Source organism: Merops nubicus, unplaced genomic scaffold (genome assembly GCF_000691845.1).
Source record: "Merops nubicus isolate BGI_N331 unplaced genomic scaffold, ASM69184v1 scaffold4655, whole genome shotgun sequence".
Classification (NCBI taxonomy): Eukaryota; Metazoa; Chordata; class Aves; order Coraciiformes; family Meropidae; genus Merops; species Merops nubicus.
Genome location: NW_008608823.1, coordinates 14,210 through 36,213, shown reverse-complemented (window position 1 = coordinate 36,213; position 22,004 = coordinate 14,210). Strand labels below are relative to the sequence as shown.

General features: G+C 35.5%; 1 protein-coding gene across 1 annotated transcript in view; it reads left to right on the top strand.

The window, feature by feature from the left end:
* IDE (insulin-degrading enzyme) overlaps positions 1-22,004 on the top strand; it is a gene marked incomplete at its 5' end in the record, with an annotated part of 47,860 nt that overhangs the window by 20,381 nt on the left and 5,475 nt on the right. Inside the window, 9 exons of the mRNA XM_008940367.1 lie at positions 688-810; positions 3,117-3,199; positions 8,342-8,486; positions 10,500-10,610; positions 12,647-12,767; positions 14,434-14,525; positions 15,873-15,984; positions 17,090-17,257; positions 20,246-20,518. Of these exons, the coding sequence (XP_008938615.1) occupies positions 688-810; positions 3,117-3,199; positions 8,342-8,486; positions 10,500-10,610; positions 12,647-12,767; positions 14,434-14,525; positions 15,873-15,984; positions 17,090-17,257; positions 20,246-20,518 (1,228 nt within the window). The remainder of the gene's footprint in view (positions 1-687; positions 811-3,116; positions 3,200-8,341; positions 8,487-10,499; positions 10,611-12,646; positions 12,768-14,433; positions 14,526-15,872; positions 15,985-17,089; positions 17,258-20,245; positions 20,519-22,004) is intronic.

The window sequence follows — 22,004 nt, the reverse complement described above, 5'->3', positions numbered from 1 at the left end:
ATGTAGTGGTTCCTTAAGAATGTAAGCATTAACTTTTTAAAACTTAAAAAAGTCTCTATTAAATTTTGAAGAACTGATCTGTTCTTAAGGGAATCTTTTTACAACTGCTATGTGTAACTGTTTCTGAAATTTATTTTTGCAACTTAGGAAATTAGTATATTTTGCCAATTAAATGAGCTTCTAAAAATCAAAACTCCAACAAAGAAGGTGGACAAATCCTTACTGAAAATTGTTTTTGATCTATTCTTTTAGAAAGAGGTGGCTGTGAAATATACCCTAGAGCTAAATTTGACCTGCCAAGCATGCTTTGAACAGGCACTGGATAGGAACACTTCCTTTAGCTTGTCCATACCTGTGTTCTTGATTAGAATTCTTGCTTATGTATTTAGTTTAATACCTTTATTTAGAGTTCATAGTAGCAGAAAAGATGAGATGTGCTCCTACTCTACTGTAAACTTTTCAAAGTTATTTTTTATCTTTTGTCTTCCTCTTCAGAGAACTTCATTCTGCTTATAGCCTTCTCCAACTTGGTTTCCCAGATACTTTTTTTCTTTCCCTGTTATCTTAATAGTATTTAGACATAAGCTAGTGGAACACATTTTAAAATCTTTCATTACAGCAAAAGAGGTGTATACCCATTAATTAAGCAGAAATTTTATGTAGCCTGTTTCTCCTCTATTTATCTAGAAATGGCAAAATGCTGACTTGAATGGGAAGTTCAAGCTTCCAATGAAGAATGAGTTCATTCCTACTAACTTTGAGATTTTGCCATTGGAAAAAGATGCAACACAGTACCCTGCCCTTGTGAAGGTAAGCTATCTCTATTTGTTTGGTCTGCTAGCTAACCTTCTGGGAAGTTAGCAGTTAATGTATATGTGTTTTTAAAATACAGATCATGTCATATTCCAAAGTATAATAAACAGAAAAGTACACAACTTAATGATATTGCTAGAAAGTAGAAAGTTCATTCTTGATAAACTTTGGATTATGACTCTTTGGATTCCTATGAAACTGAATCAGTAAACAGCTTGAACTCTTTTTGCCCTTTTGAAAGTGTTTTAACAATTGGCTTATTCAGCAGAAGGATCAGTACCACTTTTTTTGTGTGTGTTTTTGGAGCAGTGTTCAGTAAGTTGAGAGTGTAGACAAGGCTATTCTCTGTATCTGTATATGGAAAAAGCTTGTAATTGCATGGAAAAAGGCAGAGAGAGATGTAAACTGGTAAATAAACATCGCTCTCCAGTCTCCTGGAAACATCATTTCATTATCTCAATATGTTTAGCAAACCTCAGTTTTTCTGAGTACCTAAAATTTACTAAAATTACTTGTTGCTACTAAAGCATAATTGTCTTTGCTAATGCTCATCTCTGTTTTAGGCTTAGTTGGGGGATAAATAGGAAAAGTCTTCTGCAGTTCGATGTGTGGTTCAACTTGAATACTCAACAAGGAATATTTTTTGCACAATAGATGAGTATGTATACTTTAGTGCAAAGATATCCTTCAGGAAGAATATTTGTTCTGCACAGGACATTTGACTTTGAGCATATGTTTATGTTCATCCTGAACTGAAACTTTAAGCCTCAGAAGGGAGACACACTACAGATCTGTTCAGTAACACTAGTTGGTCTGCTACAGAAATTTGATGGTCCTTCAGTGTCTCAGTAGCAACTAGGCAATTGATCCACAAAAAAGATTTGCTTTAAGGCATGATTGCTTTAGAAATGTATTTGGGTTTGGTTTTTCCTTTCCTTTCAAAATATGTTTTCTGAGGTAAAATGTTTTTAATCTTCTGTACTTGCTGAGACAGAATTTATCTATTTTGCTTGAATCCCTTATTTTCTGCACAGTTGTATATCAGTGCCATTTTCTTTTGTGAGCCCTGGTATTTGTCTGATCCCACAGCAAAACATTGCAAGGACTAAATCAGCAGAGATTAGCTGTCCAAAAAAAACAGCACAACTTTTCTGCTGTTTTATATGGCTGGTGAGCTCACTATGGGCTGGACCAGTGTTATGAAGAAAGGGAGAGCTGGAAGCATCAGTGGAGGAACAGGATGGCCATTCTCTCTGGGAGCATGTCACCAGGTCATCCTAGTTGTAATGGCACAACCCTCAGGAGGGAGGGCAGTTAGGATATGGGGTTGGGCTGTGGTTAGTGATCTCCATCTCTTGGATTAGGTCTCAGTATGATGGGACAGGCTGTACTGTTTCTTTCCCTGTCCCTGATGTAAGAGGTATTCTAAACGGTGTCGTGAGAAGCTGTGGGTTTTTTTAATGAATAATTTTTTTTTTGTATTAATATTGTTAACCAACTTTACTTGAAAACAAAATGTAATGCATTCATATTTTTACTAAAAGCATTAGATACACAATTATAGTTCCATGCTTTTGACTAAGAATATATGCTGCTGTGGTGCTGCGTAACGGCACATCTTTTAATGCCAGCCCTGGAGGGGAATTTTGTGAAGCTAACTCAGTATTTGTCTTTGATCACTCCTGCTCTAGAGGAGTAGTTCCCGTTTTGATCATAAGCTCATTCACAATGCTGCAGCCATTTAACTGCTTGTTAAGGTGACATATGGCAAGAAGAGACTCTCCATAAGGATATTGAATGTATACACAAATGTACATAGTGAGAGTATGGATTTAAGGGGAAACTCTAATCATAGAATCATTAAGGTTGGAAAAAGACCTCCAAGATCACCAAATCCAACCATCAACCCACCGCTACCATGACCACTAAAACATGTCCTGAATTACCACATCCCCATTTTTTTTTTTTTTTTTTTTTTTTAAACACTTCCATGGATGGTGGCTCCAGCACCTGCCTAGGCAGTCTGTTCTAGTGCTTCACTACTCTTCCAGTAAAGAAATTCTTCCCAAAACAAATCTAAACCTCCCCTGGCATAACTTAACCCCATTTCCTCTCCTCCTACCACTGGTTACTTGGGAGAAGAGACCAACACCCACCTTACTACAGCCTCCTTTCAGGTAGTTGTGGAGTGGTATTTGGAAGTTGTAAATTGAGATTTGAAATTATGAAGAGACTTTTTTTAAAAAATAATGTAATGTATTACAGTTAAAAGTTAGGTGACTTAACCTCTTTTCTTGACACAGGATACCGCTATGAGCAAACTGTGGTTCAAGCAAGATGACAAATTTTTTTTGCCAAAAGCTTGTCTCAACTTTGAATTTTTCAGGTATGCAATGTTAAGTATATCACATAAGTTGTTCTCCAAAAGTGTGTTGTATACTGGGGATCTGCATTTCTGTAGGAAGAACTTTCTTGCATGTGTGGAGGCTTTAAAATGTCTGTCCTTGCTCGGAAGTATGTGATAAGACACAAATAGTGGGAAGGCTCATGTAAGTTATGCAGTACTTGAGCAGCAAGCAGTTTGAGGTCCTCCATCTATATTCAAAGGAGAAATTGATCTAAAATATTTAAAACAAATTTTATTCTATTTTTGTTTGCTATACCTGAAATGTGCCTACCAATAGGACCTACTATATATTGTAATATACATCTTTAAAAATGGGTGTTTATTATTTTTAATTAATGACTAAACCAGAACTATTTTCAAAGAGTTTTCTATGTGAAGTGCTATTCTGATAATGGTTTCAGGTTCAATTTGTATTAATTTGCTTGTGTAATATTCTGTGTGCTTAAAATTGAGATTTTAGTTAACCGATAATAACGACTGATTTTTTTGTTTTGGAAGAACAGTGTAGTGTATCAATGAATCATCACTGTATCAATGAGTATTAGATTCCAACCTCAGGATGCATTTGAAGTGCTGTATGTTAATTCTGGTCTTGCATTATTTTCATCCCAGGAGAATTATTGGTTTGTTTTTTTTTTTAAGTGAGCATGGTGATGTATCTTCTTAGTGTTCCTTTCAAGTAATAATTTCTAATTTCTGAATAAAAATAACAAAACCAAAAAAAATCCCTATTGATGACTTTAAAGTGTAGCTGTTTCTGTGCTGAGCTACTAAAAAGGGAAGATAATTTCAGGAACCCTCCTCCTTTGGCCTCATTAAATTAGCAGTGATACTGCTGGAAAAGCTATTACATGGGCTCTGATAGGTGCTCATAGATGCACTGTGGAGTCCTTGTTTTGACTCGCCACTTGAATTTTTTCTTGGCAGAATTGTAGAGAGAGAATTTTTCAGAGTTTGTCAGATCTTAGTACTTGTGTTGGTACTACTTTTGGAAAATAGGTTCTCTGGGCATTTCCTGTTTCTTACTGTATTTTGAAACCACAGAGCAAACATAGCAACTGTTTCAATTTTGTGTCTCTTATTCAGAGAACAACAATTGCCGTATTTGTTTATACCTCGTGACCTGCCCTTGCACTGTTTGGCCAAAATCCAAAATAGGATTTTATGGATGGACACTGAATTTGTTACACAACTGTTTTTTTTTTTTTTTATATTTCTTAATCAATTCCAAATGAACTATGAGTGATCCAATCTCTATACCAGTGTATGAACTATTAAAAGATAATAAATGATTTTATGTAGAGCACACAAAGTTATATGTAAATGCACATATGCGCAATATCATAGAATCATAGAGTGGTTTGGGTTGGAAGGGACCTTCAAAGGTCAGCTCTTGCAGCTCTTCTGCAATGAGGAGGGACGTTTTCAGCTCCGGTGCTCATCTTTCCCAGTTAGGTTTGTGCTTTCTTTTCAGTGAGCCCTTCAAAAATGCCAGATTTGCTTGAGCTCTCCTGGCTAAATTAATGGAATTATATGTTCCTTTCCTCCTAGGAGTGGTTAGAGGTGAAAAGTTGTCTTTTTTTTCTTAACATTGAGGATGAGGGTTCTTTCCTTTTCGTTACAAATAATATGGTAATTTTATATGAATGGATATGAGGATATTTTCACAGTAATGGATAATCATCTCCAGAAGAAGTTTTAATAAGCAGGTTTGTCTCGTTTTGCTATTTAAGGAAGATTCTACATCGCTCTCTTGAGCCTGGTGGTACTGACAGTCACTGGAGAAAATGGTGAAATGTCTTGTGTCTATATGTGAGACTTGATGACATTACCCATAGGTCTTGGCCCAGTGAATTGGTTAATAAAGCCATCTTAATAACATGGGCTTTCATAAAAAGTTGTAACCTCAGTTCTAGATCAGAACATGATGGTTATGCTGCCATATAGAAGATTACAAGAATTTCTTCACACTACAGACTTCTTCAGTAAGATAGGAAAAACGGGGAGGATTTTTTCTACCTGGAGCCCTGATCATCATGAATCATTGGAAGAATTCCTGACCCAGATGTTACAGCAGTAACTGCTCCGTAGATTAATTAAGAGGAAGTTGATGAGAGTGATTTGTCCATCAAACATACAAAACCAGTAGGAACAATCTGAGTATATGAACTTCTTGAAGTCGCCTTGTTCCAAAACGGAAAACCCTTATGTGGCACAACTCTTGCATTCAAGAAACACCCCAGTAAAACCCTCTGGCCATGGGACTTTCTGTCATTCTTTAGGCTGAATGATAAGCTTTTGCTTTTGTATGAATTATGGTTTAAGAACTTGACAAGTGTCCTTTTAAAAAAGGAAGCAAAATAACAATGTAATGTGCTGCTGTTTTTGAAAACTTTCTGAAGTTAGTCATAAACTGCACTTCCAAATTCCTCAAGGTTGAGAGAGATGGATGTTAAAAATATAATGCTAATTACTTTCAACTACACACTTGGTGCTTTCAAGCAACTTGAGTTGTTCATAAGGTAACCTAGGATCAACACTTCACTGTTGATTCCAGTTGTGTCTTTTACAGCTTTTTTTTTTTGAAAGAGGAAAAGGCTGGACTTTAAGATTTTTCAATTATACTATCAGATATTGAGTTGTTCTGCTTCTTCAAGTCTAGTCAAAAAAAGGTAACCTAGAAGTTAGCATTTATTTACTAAGTTGTCAGTAATAGAAAACAACCCGCAGAACTGTGTTGTAATAATGGTTTGCTGTTATTTTTCTCTTGAGGATTAATGATTTAAGTCTGCTAAGTCTTCATCATTTTCAAAATTCCCTGGTGTTTTTTTGCCAGATAAATGAGTATACAGAAGTTATAAGTGATATGGACGTAGTAATTGCTCAGACTGGTGAAGTCTCTATTCTAGTATCAAAATGAAAAAGAATATAATGAGTTTGGAAGAAGATTTATGATAATATAAGATTGATCTACATCTTGCTTTGAATTCAGTCTTATTTAAAAATTTAATATTAATTGGTTTTGCATCACTGGGCATATTGAAATTGCTCAGTTTTGGAAATTCTCATTGTAGGGAGATATGCAGATATCAGAGGTGTGTGGGTGTTTTTTAAAAAACAACAAAAACACACAAAAAAAAACCCAAACAAACAAACAAACACACAAAAAAAAAAACAAAACCAAAGCAAAACAAAACAAAAACCACATCAAACCTGACCTGTTTGGTTAAGTTACACAAGTCCAAAATAATTAATCCAGTGACAGTAAAAAAGCATATCCTAGGCTAAGATTGCAAGCTATAGCAGGCTGTGCTTCTCTAAGAGATTTTTGTTAATTTATTTATTTTTAAAATCTTTTCCCATGCTTCCTTTCCTACATCTAAAAGAAAAAAAAATACTAAAAATTACTAGGAAAGGTATTTAAAAATATCTTTGCAGTCTGTTTTCAAGTTAGCAACATGCGTGTTGTGGCAATGTGGTGGTCTTTTCTTTAACATTAGAGTTGGTATACACTATGAAATACAGTGCTATATAGGCATAAACATATAGTACCACGTCTCTGAATATGACCATTAGTGACTGACTGGGGCTAATAAATGCAGATAGCATGAGCTTGACTTGTAAACCATATCCTCACAGTAAATTGTTTTAAATGCTACTGATTGTTTCTGTGAAATTGATAATTAATTTACATAAACTTCAATAGTTTTAGAAGTGAATACTCAATCATATTACAAATAACTTGAGTTTGCATATCTTTAAAACATAGATATTTAACAGTTGGCGTGAAACATGGCTTGAGTCTTTGAGTTGCATTTCTCTTTTTGAGAAATTTGCAATAGTCTTATATGTGATCAGATGCTTCTAATACAAGAGTAGAGCTTGTATAGCTGTTGCCATTAAAAAGATAATAGAAAAAATCATGGTGGTATGAAAACGGATATGCCAAACTTCTTTCCTGAGCTGAACTTGGCAAGTACTGCATATTTTTTGTGCCAGAAATTACTAATATCTTCATTTTTGCAATGGAAACTGTTGTTTCCTGATAGTGTAGAAGTATTAATTAAATTAACGTTCAGCACATGAGCTTTCATTACAGTCTGTTAAATTATCTCTTGGTTATTCAGAGCATATTTAGCTTATTTTACTCCTGATGAATTCTCACTGTTCAGCAAAGTAAATGTAACATGTCTTGATTTGTGAGCACAAATAAGAGAATATCTCTGGAGTATTCAGTATATTTAGGCATTGCTCAAATCATAAGCAAGCTAAATATTTATTTTCATGTATGTTCATACTTAGCTTTGACACAGCAATCCTTCACAGCAGGATCCATCAGCATACTCGCAGTAAATATTGTTTCCTTCAGATCAAACTTAAAAGGCCAAAAGAAACAGAAAATTAATTTTAAACCACATATTTTGCTTTCAACATTTTCTTCCAGCCCATTTGCTTACGTGGATCCCTTGCATTGTAACATGGCCTATTTGTACCTTGAACTACTCAAAGACTCCCTCAACGAGTATGCATATGCAGCAGAACTAGCTGGCTTGAACTATGATCTCCAAAATACCGTCTATGGGATGTATGTAAGTACCCAAATCAAGGAAAAGCTTAGAGCCTTAAAACTACTTCCACTCATCAACATTTTTTATATTGATTTGATGGAAGGACTTTTATTTTTAAAAATGGGTCTAAGGCTGCTCCTCCTTTTGATCTTGGTTAACCATCCTTTCTTTAATTTGAATTTTAAGTTGAATTTTGTTCAAAGTCTTCAACAATCTTTCCATTCATGTTAAACAAATTTTCTTCTTTATTTTTATATTCATTCACGAAATTTTGTAAGATTTGTTCCTCCATTTAAAAAAAGAAAGAAGCAACCCTAATCCAAGGTTACATATTTATTTCAGTTTGTCAGATATCAGCTAAAAAACTTTCTGACTGATGGGGATAGAAGACCCCCTTTTCATGCTATTAAATAAATGGTATACTTCAGCTTTCCTATTCAAGAACTACTGATCATGAGGCTGCATATACATACTCTTCAGTCATGTTTCTTCATCCATTACTTTGTCACTGCCTGAGGTATCAAAGCATTTCTTTTGTTTTTCTTTTTGTTAGTCGCTACATTTATGCTGATCCTCTCCATTGCAACATGACATACCTGTTTATCAGGTTATTGAAGGATGATTTAAAAGAGTATACATATGCAGCACGCCTCTCAGGTTTGGTCTATGGCATTGCATCAGGAATGAATGCAATACTTGTAAGTAAGAAAAAACCAGGAGGAAATAAAACAGCTTGGGAGTTGTTGAGCTTGGAGAAAACATTTGACTTCTGCATTTCTAAATGAGATGGTTAATGTTTTTTTCCTTGCATATATCTCATTAATTGAAAGGCAAAGCACAACTGTATTTTAATCAGTACTGAGTAACCTGTTTAAGATTGCAGTGTCTTGTGAACATGTGCAGTGCTGTTGTTGCATTCTAGTTTACTTTTTTACTTGCTTGCATGGTAATCTTGAAGTACTATTGCTGGTTTCTATAAAAAAAAATAACTTTTCTGTTGAATGAAGCTCAACTTTATAAATTTTGTTATAATTCTCTAAATCTGCTGTAGTGAGCTGTGGAAACAGATTGTGCATGTGTTCCTTAGAATGCAATGCTGGATATGTCTGGCTTTTCCTTAGTGTTTGTACGTGTTTTGTAATCTGTTTTAAAGTGCTGTCAATACTTACTTGATGTTATGATAAATGGTTATTTCTTACTCAGCTTCTATGAGATTTATGATGGATTTTAATAGTCTCTCCTAAAGTCCTGTTAAAAGCTTTTATTAACCATCATTTTATACTGAAGTGTGTTTTGAAATTTCCTGTGGAAGTATTATTTTTCCAAAGCATCTCAGTAAGAGAATATAGTGTATATTGTCTTTGTTTTCTGTATGAAAGACAGTGCTGCAATTTTTCTTTAGTTTTTCATTGAAAAAAAAAAAAAATTCCTGTTAACATTAATTTCTCAGTTTCAAAGTTTGCTGATGTTTCTGTGGTCAGACAATTCCCTTAAAAAAAAAAAAAAAAACAAAAAAAAAAACAAAAAAAAACCCCACAAGGCAGGGGGTATGCATGCGTGTAATTTTCTTCATTTTTTTTAGTCACATTGTAAAAGTTTAGAGTTGTTTTAAATATTCACTGATTTTTTTTTTTTGTAGGGTCTTTTATACACTTTGACTGTAAAGATTCTATTTTCACATATAAAACTCAGTTTTCTCGATTCTGATATCTGGGAACTTCTAATACTCTTTTCTATATCATGGGAAGTTTAATAGTCAATAGGTGTAACTGTAAAGTGTTGACACTTTGAGGACAGTTGCTACACTGAAAACAGTCACCCATGGTGATCAACAGTTTTTGCCATAAATCTTATATTTTTAGGATAGCTTTTTCTTCAAATTAATGGTTCAGGTATATTTCAGCTGTACATCAGTTTGTGTCCTAAAATTTAGTTTTACCCTTAATTGTTAAATTGCAAAAATGAAATTCCTATATCAATATAGCATGCTTGTAAGTTTTTGTTCCCCCAGAAGACCTTCTAATGCCTTTTTTCACTAGACAAATTTTCTGTAGCTTGATGCAATTATATAGCAATTTTTAAGTTTTAATGTTGTTTTTTTAAATGACCAAGTTTATTTCATGTGTACTTTCAATATCTGATGTGATCAGATCAATATCTTATTACAACTGTAGACTAACTACCTTGGTGTTTCAGCTCAGCACCATCCTGCCTATAAATTTTGCTGCTGTTGACAGTATCTCTTTTCTTGTAGTACTGCTTATTTCCACTTATGTAAAATTTGTTTTTTGAGCAACAAGATAAACATGAAACAAGGTAAAAAGTAAATTGAAGAGAATATTTAAGAAGGCTGTGAATCTATTTTTCATTACTAAAATGAGAAACCTACAGGAAAACCATTTCAGTGCTCCAAATATACAGTTTACTGACTGGGCTCAATACTTGTGCTAATTTAAAAATCTGTATTGTGAGTGCAATTTTCTTACATTATCATGAAATTACATTAATTGTCTGCCTTTTTATGCTATATTTGTCAGCTATCTTTAGATGATGGGTAAAAAGATTTTACTTGAGAATGAGTTAATGTTGAGTAACGTTGAATTGAAAGTAACTTTTGAAAAGTGTATTGTTCATCAAATTATACAAGACTTAGTAATTGTTTTATTAGTTTGTCTTCCACATTTAAAGCAAATTATGCGCTTTTTCCATAGCTTTCTGTAAAAGGTTATAATGACAAGCAACATATCTTGCTCAAGAAGATCATTGAGAAAATGGCTACTTTTGAGATTGATGAAAAAAGATTTGAAATTATCAAGGAAGCGGTAAGCTACATCAGAAATCTACGTTTTTGGAATAATTTAAAATTGAATGTATTGACTTGAAATGAGATCTGAAGGCTGCTTATCCATGGAAGTACAGAGTGAAAGTCTGTCTCACTGGGACTCCAGAAGCTTTTTTTCTTTTGTCTGTCTTTTTGTGGCTGTGAGTTCCCTCGAGTTTTTATGTTGCATTCTTCAGTTAAAAATAGCTGGCCCTGGAACCTTCATTCAGTTGGTCTGTCTTAGAAATGATCAAGTGATTGCAACTTGCTTTGATAGGAGTAGCAATCTAAGAAAGGGGAGACAGGAGGAAATCTTATCTTTATATCCCATTTTACCTTTTGGAAAGGCCATAGTAGCATCTAGCTATAAAAGAAGTGCAAAATGAATGAAGGCAGAAGGCAAAAAAGATTTGTAACATTTAATCCCCCCCAGAAGTGAAGAAGAGGAGCACTGCTCCTGGAGCAAGGTCCTTTGGTGCAAAAGTAACCAGCTGGTTAAGTACCTGCTGATTTCTGGAAGTCTCACTTCCTGAATTTAATGGCTGATCTATATAGATCAATTGTAAGTTCTATTTATTTATTTTTATCTCCTGAGGTAAATTTATGAACAGCGATTATATTTGCTAAGCCAAACAAGCTACAGAATTGTTCTTCTGAGTCTTTCTTTAGAGCAGGACAGGTAAAACAAAGGAAATTAACCAGTTAGGTATTGGCACACACAGCAATGAGTTGTCATGGAATTATAAATGAGTGCACAGGGTTGAGCCAGGTGTGGGGGAACAGGCTTACTTCTGCCCTAGAGAGTTTGCAGTAGATGGGAGAACTGGGGCTGTAGGGAAGGTCACACCATCCGTTTATAGTTTTACTTCAATCCTCTGCTGCTGGTAATTTTTGAAGAGGTGACTGGCCTAGACAGACACCAGGGCCATCTTTAATTCATTACTGTTCAGTAGGAAATTCTGAGCAGCTGAACATGAAATATGAGGTAGATTTATTATAACATCGCTTTATTTAGGGCTTTATGTAACTAAGATATAATAATTTGGAATGTTTTACCTGGATATGCCAAATGCCAAGGTAAAAAAATCCAGCCCACAGGTTTGTGAATGCTCTGTTTTGGATTATTTTCTTTTAGTTTAATATGTTTCCCTGACTGTTTTTACAGTTTGTTTGAACTTTGTCTCTGTATTATGAATGTTGTCATTTTATAGCCTTTTGCTACGTAGGCCTTTTATGTATGTGTAACAAGGACAAAATATAAAAAAGTCAAATCAGATGGCAAGATTGCAGTTTTTCAGACGTACACCTAATAGATAAGGGAAATACCGGCTTCTGCTTGAAACAGATAGAAAGGCACATCCTCAGCAACCTGATGCTCACCATTTTGCACTCATGTGCCCTGAAATGAGTTCCTTCTCTCCTGTACTGGAAATCATCCTAGCTTGCCAAGACTATTAGTTGGCACTTTCTGGTTCCTCTTGTAGAGAAAAAAGGATTTGCTTTTTTTGTAGAGGTGCAGCTGTACTAGAAAGGAGTTTCTTTAGAGAAACCCAGTGATTCTTCTCTCCTAGCTCCTTTATCCAGGCAAAGAATCTCCCAAATGCTCTTGTATTTTTCTAACCAAGTCATCCCAAGAAAGCAGCTAGAAAAAAAACATTTTTTGTTGGCAGTATTCTTCTATCCCATTCCCAAGCAGTCATCACAGAATGCATATTTCCTGGGTAGAGCAACTTGATCTAAAAGCTTATTTAGGTCTAACTGCAATAATTTAATTTCCAATCATTAATTTTATGGGAAGTTGGATTTCATCTTCATTTCAACTATGTTGATGGTTACTGCTTAATCCATAGGCTTGGAAGCCCACACTATTACTAGGGTAATTTAACACAATTTTTTTAACAGGCCTAACAAGCAAGAGAATGTTCTTCACTTTTAAAACGTGTCTTTCTGATGGTACGCAGAGTTTGAGAGTGCAAGGTTAATATTTTATGCATAGAAATAGAGTTGTATAATTTGAACTTGATTATTTTGTTTTAGTACATGAGATCACTTAACAACTTCAGGGCTGAACAGCCTCACCAGCACGCAATGTATTATCTCCGACTCCTGATGACAGAAGTTGCTTGGACCAAAGATGAATTAAAAGAAGCTCTAGATGGTAATGTTTTGCCCGTTTGGAACTTTATTATCTTTATATTTTCATATGAAAAATGTCTTATTCTTAAACTGATTTTGCCTGTTTTGAACACTGCCCTTTATTCAAGGGAGCCCTGCATACACATACCCTCAGTTGTCAAAGACCAACACATACCATACTGTTCAAAGCTGTGATGCTGAACACGGCTTCATTCACTACACAGGGGTGTGTGTTTTTCCTACAGGATGTCTCCAGGACAGGAATATAAATGTTTAGTTCTATAGTTTCTTGAATGGTTGCACGTATCTCTGAGATTCGCAGTGGTGAAGTGCCGCCTGCAAAGTCGACTGACAAAACTCATGCTGATTTTCACGGTGGTGGGTTCAGCTGCATGTAGATCATTCCTTCTTTAATATTAGACTGCTGAATTTTGAAAAAAATAAGAGTTTTTCTGTTCTGTGTGTATATTGTCTTTATAAGATGAATGCTACTGTATTCAGCCTAAAAATGGCTAGAAAGGAATGGTGTCTACTTAGCACTGCTGGAAATCTGCCTAGAATATGGAGAGTTTGTGGGATTTACTTTTTAAATTTTGTTTGTCCTCTTACCCTCTTTTACATCAATGTGATCATAATATTTTGCACTATTAATAAGCAGATCTTGAGCAAAAATTAAGATTAGGATTATACAGCAATAAAAAGTTGGTTTGGAGTCAGGTTAGAAAATCAGTTTTGAATCAATGTAGAAATTATTTTTTTTTTATTTGCAGTCAGTTACCCCTTCTAAGAGAGGAAAAGACCAATAAGCACAGTATAGGTTTTTCTGATACAAATAAAAAATCTGTTAGATATGTATGTATCCACCACTGAATTATCTGGGTGACCTCATAATCTTGATTGCATTTGTCTTTCCAAAAATCTTGTGAAATACACCAGTATTGTTAGTTTTTATTTTAGCTGAGAAAATGACAGAATGAGAGATTGATAGATTTGGTGATACAATGTGGGTATTCTTGCAGTGTCAGGAAAGTAAGAATGTAGATGTTGACTTTGGGATGAATTCACCATCCATTGAACCATGCTTCCTCTCTTATTCCATTGATTCTGTATATTAAACTGTGCTCTGCATTATATATGAAAACTGTTTTGCAGGGACAGGCTAACATAGAATGTGTGTATGTGTGTGTACTCTGAGATACATTGCAAAACATTTTTCTTGTGTATTATTTATTACAAAGATACTATCAAAACACCATATTTGAGTTGAGGTTCTTTTTTCAGTCTGGATGGTAAATGCACAATGTGTTTCTTGAGCTCTATCAGCCACATGCTGCTTGGTTAGTTAATAACTAAAGCTTTATCTTGGAACACCACCTGAGTGATTGCAGCTGTTTTCTCTGGAGGGTGAACGTTTGTTCAGCATGATTGGAAAGAAGGCTTTAGTTTTCCTTTTCCTTTTGGAATCTGGGTCAGACAGTATGTGAATTCTAACCAAAACAAGCTATATGATGAGTGCTGTTATTTAGACCTGGAAACTTGCCAGTGTTGCATGTTTAAGGAGAGATTCATCTTTTTGTGATGATGAGATTCTTTTCCTCTGAGAAATGCAGTATATCTAATGATGAGTTAGGCACTCCTTAATGTAAAAATGTATATAATTGATTTAACTGTCTAAATATCTATTCCAGATGTCACTCTTCCCCGCCTCAAGGCTTTTATAGCTCAACTGTTGTCACGGTTACACATTGAAGCGCTTCTCCATGGCAATATAACAAAACAGGTTGGTGTGATACTTCTTTTTAGTAAAACAATTTTTATTTAAAAGCAGCATGACGAATTGAAGACTAGTTTCATCTTCTCAGATATTAAAGCAGTTTTACCAAATGTGATTTCATAATTTGATTTCATACTTTTTTATCTTTATGGGAGTATTGTAGTGTAATTTTTTTTCCACTTTAGATTTACTAGGGTAAGTGCTGCCCTTCTGTTGCTCTTGGAACTTCAATAAAAAGCAACTTATGATCTAAATATTTTAAAGTCTGTTGTGTGTCATTACTGTCATATGATCAAGCTGCTATAAGGAGCAATGTGCTGCAGATCCTGCTTTTCCATTTAAAAGTTTCAGGCTAACTAGCGAGGATGTAAGGATCTGAGAGCCTCCCAAATCAAGTACTTTGCGCAAGGCTACACAGGAATGGTGGGCCGTTAGAAATAAGTGTCAGCTCTCAGTTGGGAGTAAAAATCACGTGTTTGTTACATCTTTCATTAAAATAATTAACGGTTTGTATTTGCATAGGAAATCTACCCAAATATTTGAATACGTGTACCAGTACAAAAATATGGTAACTTTCTTGTATGTTTTTGCATTCCTTTGTTGTAGGGCTGGTATAACAGTATTTCTGTCATACCAGTCATGCGATACTTTACTAGCAAGAGATGTTACAAACACTGCTAGTCACTGCTGAATTTATGAAGGAGAATGTTAAATAGTAAGGAGCAGAACACTACAAAGATGCAGGTGCCACTAGCACTGGATGCACAAAGTTTTATTTTTCAAGGATGATCTCTAAACTTTTTTTGTTTAATTTTATGGAGTATTTTTCATTTGGAGAAATGTCAAAAATAGTGTCACTTTTTCCCCTCTATTTCTTACACATTTGTATATGAAATTCAATTTTTTTTGAAATATAGCTGAATGACCAGATTAAAATTAAAAATTCCATCTGCTGAGATGTCATTTGCTTTGCAAACGTATATTGTAGGTATCTTGTTTAGAATCTTTGAAATGTGAGTACATCAGAATGGTGATGGGAAGAGAAGATAAGCCCATTGAACTTTAATTTCAGAAGTATTGGAGAGAATAGTAGTAGTTAAACATGCAGACAAGATAAAAGTGGAAAAAAACCCAAACCCAATTGCAAACCCCTTGTCTACCAAGCCCCTACTTCCTATCATCTACTTAACTTCTACTATATTTTTCTTAAGTATACTTTCTGACCCTGATTTAATTTTTTTTTTTCCTTTTTCTTTTCTCTCATGTCACCATCAATAGTTGGAAAGTGTTATCCTGCTGTTAAGTACAGAATAACTAATGATTGTTAAAAATTCTCTTGGATTTCTCTTCCAGGCTGCATTAGGAATTATGCAGATGGTTGAGGACACACTCATTGAGCATGCCCATACAAAGCCACTCCTTCCCAGTCAGCTAGTGAGATACAGAGAAGTGCAACTTCCTGACAGTAAGTTAAATGATTTATTTACAGTTTTTTAATGCACATTAAATTGAGATTCTCCATTTGCTAATGGCATTTTAAAATTAATTTTACCCTATTGCTAGGAGTTTTTCTTGAAATCAGGTTATTTTAAACTTTAAACACATAATTGGGGTGTGGTTTGTTAATAAAGTCATACACTAATATATCATCTTTCTAGGGTACATGAAAACAAATCAGTTTTAATTTTCAATCTGTGTGTGTAAATTAGGCTTCTTAGGGGTTGGAACTAGATAATCTTTAAGGTCCCTTCCAACCCAAAACATTCTGTGATTCAGTCCTAATTCACTTGATAGGATTTATGGAAATAAGATCCCTGTCCCACTCTCTGCTACAAGTAGTATATACATTTGAATAAGCATCATTCTTTGAGCACTTAGGAGTGTTAATTGACCATTGAATGTCAAGGTGAATGAAGATGAAGGATTGTCCTAAATGACTCTTGCTTTTTGAGAAAACTAAAAGCTCTTACACATGTAACTTTGTATTATTTCTAATAGAAATTCTTTTGGTCTCACAGTGTTTATATAATTTTACTTGTGTTGTGCATAAAAATCTTATATATAAGAAAGGAGGTTGAAGGAATTGCTGGGAGCTACACAGGCATGATGATGTAGCTATACAGCCAAAGCCAATTACCTATAGCTGGTCTTCAGCCTGTGGAAACTACCGTATACCAAAGAAGCTATTGGTATTAAATGCTGAATTATCTTCTATGTTCCTAAATGTTTCTGACAAATGTCTTTTGAAACTATTTACCTAATAGAGGCAATGCAGAATTCCCTTCCAGTTCCATGGAGGAAGAAGCCAGTTTCTAGCTTCCAGTTTGAGAAGCAGCAGCCAGTTGCAATTTACTTGCTGATATGCTCAAGCTATGTCATTTTGATGTATTAAAATAATCTTTTCTTTACTTGTTTCATGAAAGGTATGCTGTTAGTGGAAATTTTGTTTTAACAGTTCTAAACCATTTATTATGATTCCATTGCACAAGTGATAGACCATTATCGTTTTAATTGTGGACAGTAAGAATGTGCATTTTCATGAACGGCAATGGTTTAACTTTGTCTTTTAGGAGGCTGGTTTGTCTATCAACAGAGAAACGAAGTTCATAACAATTGTGGCATTGAAATATATTACCAGACAGACATGCAGAGCACTTCTGAGAATATGTTTTTGGAACTCTTTTGTCAAATTATCTCAGAACCATGCTTCAATACTCTGCGCACCAAGGAACAATTAGGTAAGTTTTCCCATAGTGACTGTGTGTCTGTATACACACGTGCACACACACTCACACGCATAAGACATGATGAGATGTTCTTTCCCTGCTTAGTGAATGCTATTTGAAGGGCACTTGGTAAATGTAAATCATTTTAACTGCTGATGACTCAAATAAATGTTACTGTGCACAGACTCTAAATTGAGAAGAAGCAAGCACAGTGTTTAAGATAAGCCTGAAATATATGAAACCAGCTCTGGCTTAACAAAAAGTTTTACCACTGTACAGACAATTGCATATCTAATTTTTTTTACCAAAAGGAGATTAGATCAGTTTCCTAAGTTTTAGGTCTTCTTAAAGAATCGGTAGTAGTTTGATCTTCTCTGCTTGTGATCCTAATTCCAGATGCATTTGATGATTCATAAGCCCTATCTTAAGAATGTTGCTGTATGGGTAATGGTAAGATGCCATGTTGGTAGCTAAATCTATGTCAGGCTTTTTAAGAGTACAGCTGTTCACAAATAATTGTTACTTGAACCAGTAAGACTGAGAACTGGTAAGGTTATTCCAAACATGGTAACAAGGAGAGGCAGAGACTTGACATGACAGTTTACATGGTTGAAATACTGATGAGGAAGAGTACTGTTTTTCCAAAGGTGAGAGGCAGGTGAGTGTCTCAATGTGATGACTGTGAACTACCAGGTGACATTAGACTTTTGTGAGCATCTAACAGAATCAGATGTGCCATATTTATCACAGGGATTTTAATTATCTAGGTATCTGCTGAGAACAGGGAAGGACCCAGGTTATTTAGTAGGCTTTTGGAATGTGCTGGTGGCTAGTTTTGTATAGAAGCTGGAAGTAACAGCTAAGGAAGAGAGGGGGAATCGGTGTGAACGAACTGCATGTGTCCAGCACTGCACAGCTGGCATGATGACCTCTACATTACCTGGGGGGGGGAAAAAGTTTATTAAATACTGGAATTACAAGTCTTATAACTGAGAATTTGTGGATGATGGATGAGGCACTGGAAAAAATAATCAAGGGTAAATATTGTATATTTCCTTAGAAAGAAAAGAGAAGAGCAGGGAAACTACAGATCAGTCAGCTTAATGCTAATTCCTGGAAAATACAAAATAAGTTACCAAACTCCTTTTAAATTCATAGAAGGTAACCATTACTGGAGAAATTCAGAGCAAACTAACCTAACTTTCTGATATAACAGCAGTTTGGCAGCATGGGTGGAACTGGTGATGGTGTGTGTTTCTTCTTGGTAGTATGAAAGGAGCATAGATGGAAGTGCTACACATTTGAATGCCAGACTGTGTGGAAAGTCATGACTGAAGAATAGCTAAGAGTAGTTCATTTGAAAAATGGTGTTCTGCAGAGCTCTGTTGTGATCAAGTGCTGTTTAGTATTTTCATCAAAACTCTGGATGATAGAAGAGTGAATATACTTACTAAATATTCAGATAATACTAGGCTGTGAGAGGGCTGCAAGTGTGTGGGAAGATGGAATTAGAATTAGAATTCAGAGCTAGTTTGACATTTTAGAAACATGACTCAAATGAAGATAAGATGCAATTGAGTAAGAGAAGTTTGGCAAGAATAATCAATGGCACAGATCAAGCTAGGAAGCAGCTGGCTAGGTAGTGGTTCTGTAGAAAACAATCCACAGGTTATAGTGAATCAGAGGTAGAATGTAAAGCAGTGTCATGCTGCTGTGTAAAATGCTGGGGTATATAAATGGGAGCTTCTGAGATACACACCCAAATATTGTTCAAGTAAGGACTTTGAAATATCATGTCCAGTTCTGACAATGGTTTGAGAGTTATATAACAACATTTAAAAGATTGAAATGTGATAGATATGTTATTAAAAGAGGGGAAGGTGACTGAAGAAACGCTTACATGAACAATGGGATTGAGTGCACCCTCAGCAAGCTTGAGGGCAACACACCGAGCTGTGTGGTGTGGTTGACATGCTGGGGAGGAAGGATGCCATCCAGGGGGACATTGACAGGCTTGAGAGATGGGCCAGTGCAAACCTTGTGGTGTTCAGCGAGACCAAGTGCTGTACCTGGGCTGGAGCAATCCCAAGCACAAATACAGGCAGGGGGATGAAGGGATTGGGAGCAGCCCTGTGGAGAAGGACTTGGGGATGTTGGTGGATGAAAAAAACTGCATATGAGCCAGTATTTTGTGCTCGCAGCCCAGAAAGCCACTTGCATCCTGAGCTGCACTAAAGGAACTGCGGTGAGCAGGTTAAGGGAGGTGATTTTTCTCCCTCTGCTCTGCCCTCATGAGACCACACCTAGAGTATAGCGTTCAGCTCTGGGGCCCCCAGCACACAAAAGGCATGGACCTGTTGGAGCAGGTCCAGTGGAAGGCCGTGAAGAGGATCAGGGGCTGGAACACCTGCCCTGTGAGGACAGCCTGAGAGAGGCTGGGTTGTTCAGGGTGACCTTTTAGAGGCCTTCCAGTACTTAAAGGGGACCTAGAGGAAAGATGGATAGGGGGGTTAGAACTAGATGATTCCTTCCAACCCAAATCATTTGATGATAAGCAGAAGCTGTAACAGAAAGAAAGGAAAAAATATTTTCTTTGTATCTAAATGATAAGATGAGAAGCAGTGGCCTTACATTGCAGCAAAGAGAATTCAGATTAGAAGTTACAAAAAAAATATTAATTTCCTAATGTTGAATCTAATGAAGCACTAGAGTACAGCTTAATTTCTGTTTACTTAATCCTGATGGCAGAGTTCATTTTGTTCTTTCTTGGTCTGCCTCATCTCCTCCTCACCTCTTCCCAGAACTGGTATTTACCTCAGTGAAATAAAGATGTTTTAAAATACAACATGGTGGCATATAGTGAAAACCTGCAATATTTCATATATCATGTAGAATTAAACAGCATAAAATTGCATTCCTGTCAGACATGCTATGTTTGGCAAACTTAATGCTGGAACAAGAGATTCTTTTAATTTTTGTGACTATTCTTGTTTTGCAAAGGTTACATTGTGTTCAGTGGTCCTCGTCGGGCAAACGGCATCCAAGGGCTGCGATTTATCATCCAGTCTGAAAAGCCACCACACTATTTAGAAAGCAGAGTTGAAGCGTTCTTAAAAACTATGGAGAAATGCATAGAAGATATGACAGAAGAGGCCTTCCAAAAACACATCCAAGCTTTAGCAATTCGTCGTCTAGATAAACCAAAGAAGCTGTCTGCAGAATGTGCTAAATACTGGGGAGAAATCATTTCCCAGCAGTATAACTTTGACAGAGGTAAGACAAATTACAAGTCTTTTAAAACTGAATGCTGTAGCTGGGCTACACTAGTGACTATTGAGTAGGAGACATTAGTAATGGCAGATAAACGTGTTCTGTGATATTCACCATATGATGGGAATTGGCAAATGCTTTATTGATCTCCCATTGTTTTTCCTGAAGGGAAAGTGAGACAGATTGGGTCAAGGATTGGAAATGGTTTAAATGCAGATGGTGATGTCACAGACTCAGATTTTTTTTTTTCTGTGATGTTCAGGCATGTGTATTAGCATGTGCCTGATACTTGCGTGAGATGCAGTCAGACACACCTTGACATTCCAGATGGTGCACATATCATATGAACCTGTTCCTCTTCCTGTTGTGCAGTTCTTTTGATGGGGCAATGGCAGAGACAAAAGCAAGTATCTTAACTTATGTGTGACCTGTCTCAGCTTAAAGTAGGCTTGAAGAAACATTACTTTTTTTTTTTTATATATATAATACATTGAAGATTACAAGCTTGAAGACCAAATGAGATCCAGGTTCTAGTATTACTGCTGAAAGTGGACTTAGAGTTGTTTACATTGTGATTCTACATAGTATTTAAGTTGTATTTTTCCCTTTTTCATCACTGTTGGAAGATTTTTTAATCCAAAATACTGAGGTATATTAGTAATATAGTTTCTAACATTACAAACAAAAAATTCAGTTTTAGCTACAGATTTCATCACATTTTCATGTCTCGATCCTTACAGCTGCAGTTTCCAAATCTTCCATGCATAATATGCTTCCCACATAAAACTCATTCTGTATACTGTGACTTCTGTTATGCTTTATTGCAAGCATAGTATTGGCCTTACACAGTAGCAAATACAGTATTTTTGGTCAACAGTGACTAACTGAACTATTTTAATAATGAAGAATTTGAATTGTCATTTAGCTTGGTCTCAAGTGAATGACAGCTACTGACAAGGTTTCATGATTGAGTATAAGTAGTGATGTGGAAACTTATCCCTCCAAGTAGTTGTTTTTTTTTTTTTTTTTGTCTGACAAAACAGTTTAATTTTTCTCTGCCTTAAGTGTTTCTGTTTTTAACATAGTTGGACCTATTATCTCTCTGGAATTTCTTACTGCTAGCTGTAGCCATATCTTTTATATCTAAATCCCACTCGTTATTTCCCTTGATATTATATTTCTAATTCCCGTCTACCCACTAGTAATTTTATTTCATTAATGGTTTTAATATGACTAGAATTGTCAAAATAGAAAATCACCTTAAGAGTGATATTTATAGAGAAGGACTTATATTTTTATTATTGCTGCTTTTACTGTTTTACTTGATTTAAAAATGTTCTAATTTGTAATCTAATTTTCCAAACTGTGTTGTGTTGATGGGTTTTTTAGTTCTTCCTTGTAGAACTTCATGTGCATTACTTGCAGCTTACTTCACAGACTTGTTAGTTGTGTATTTGTTCTCTCACATGCATTTCTTGATCTTCCAGCT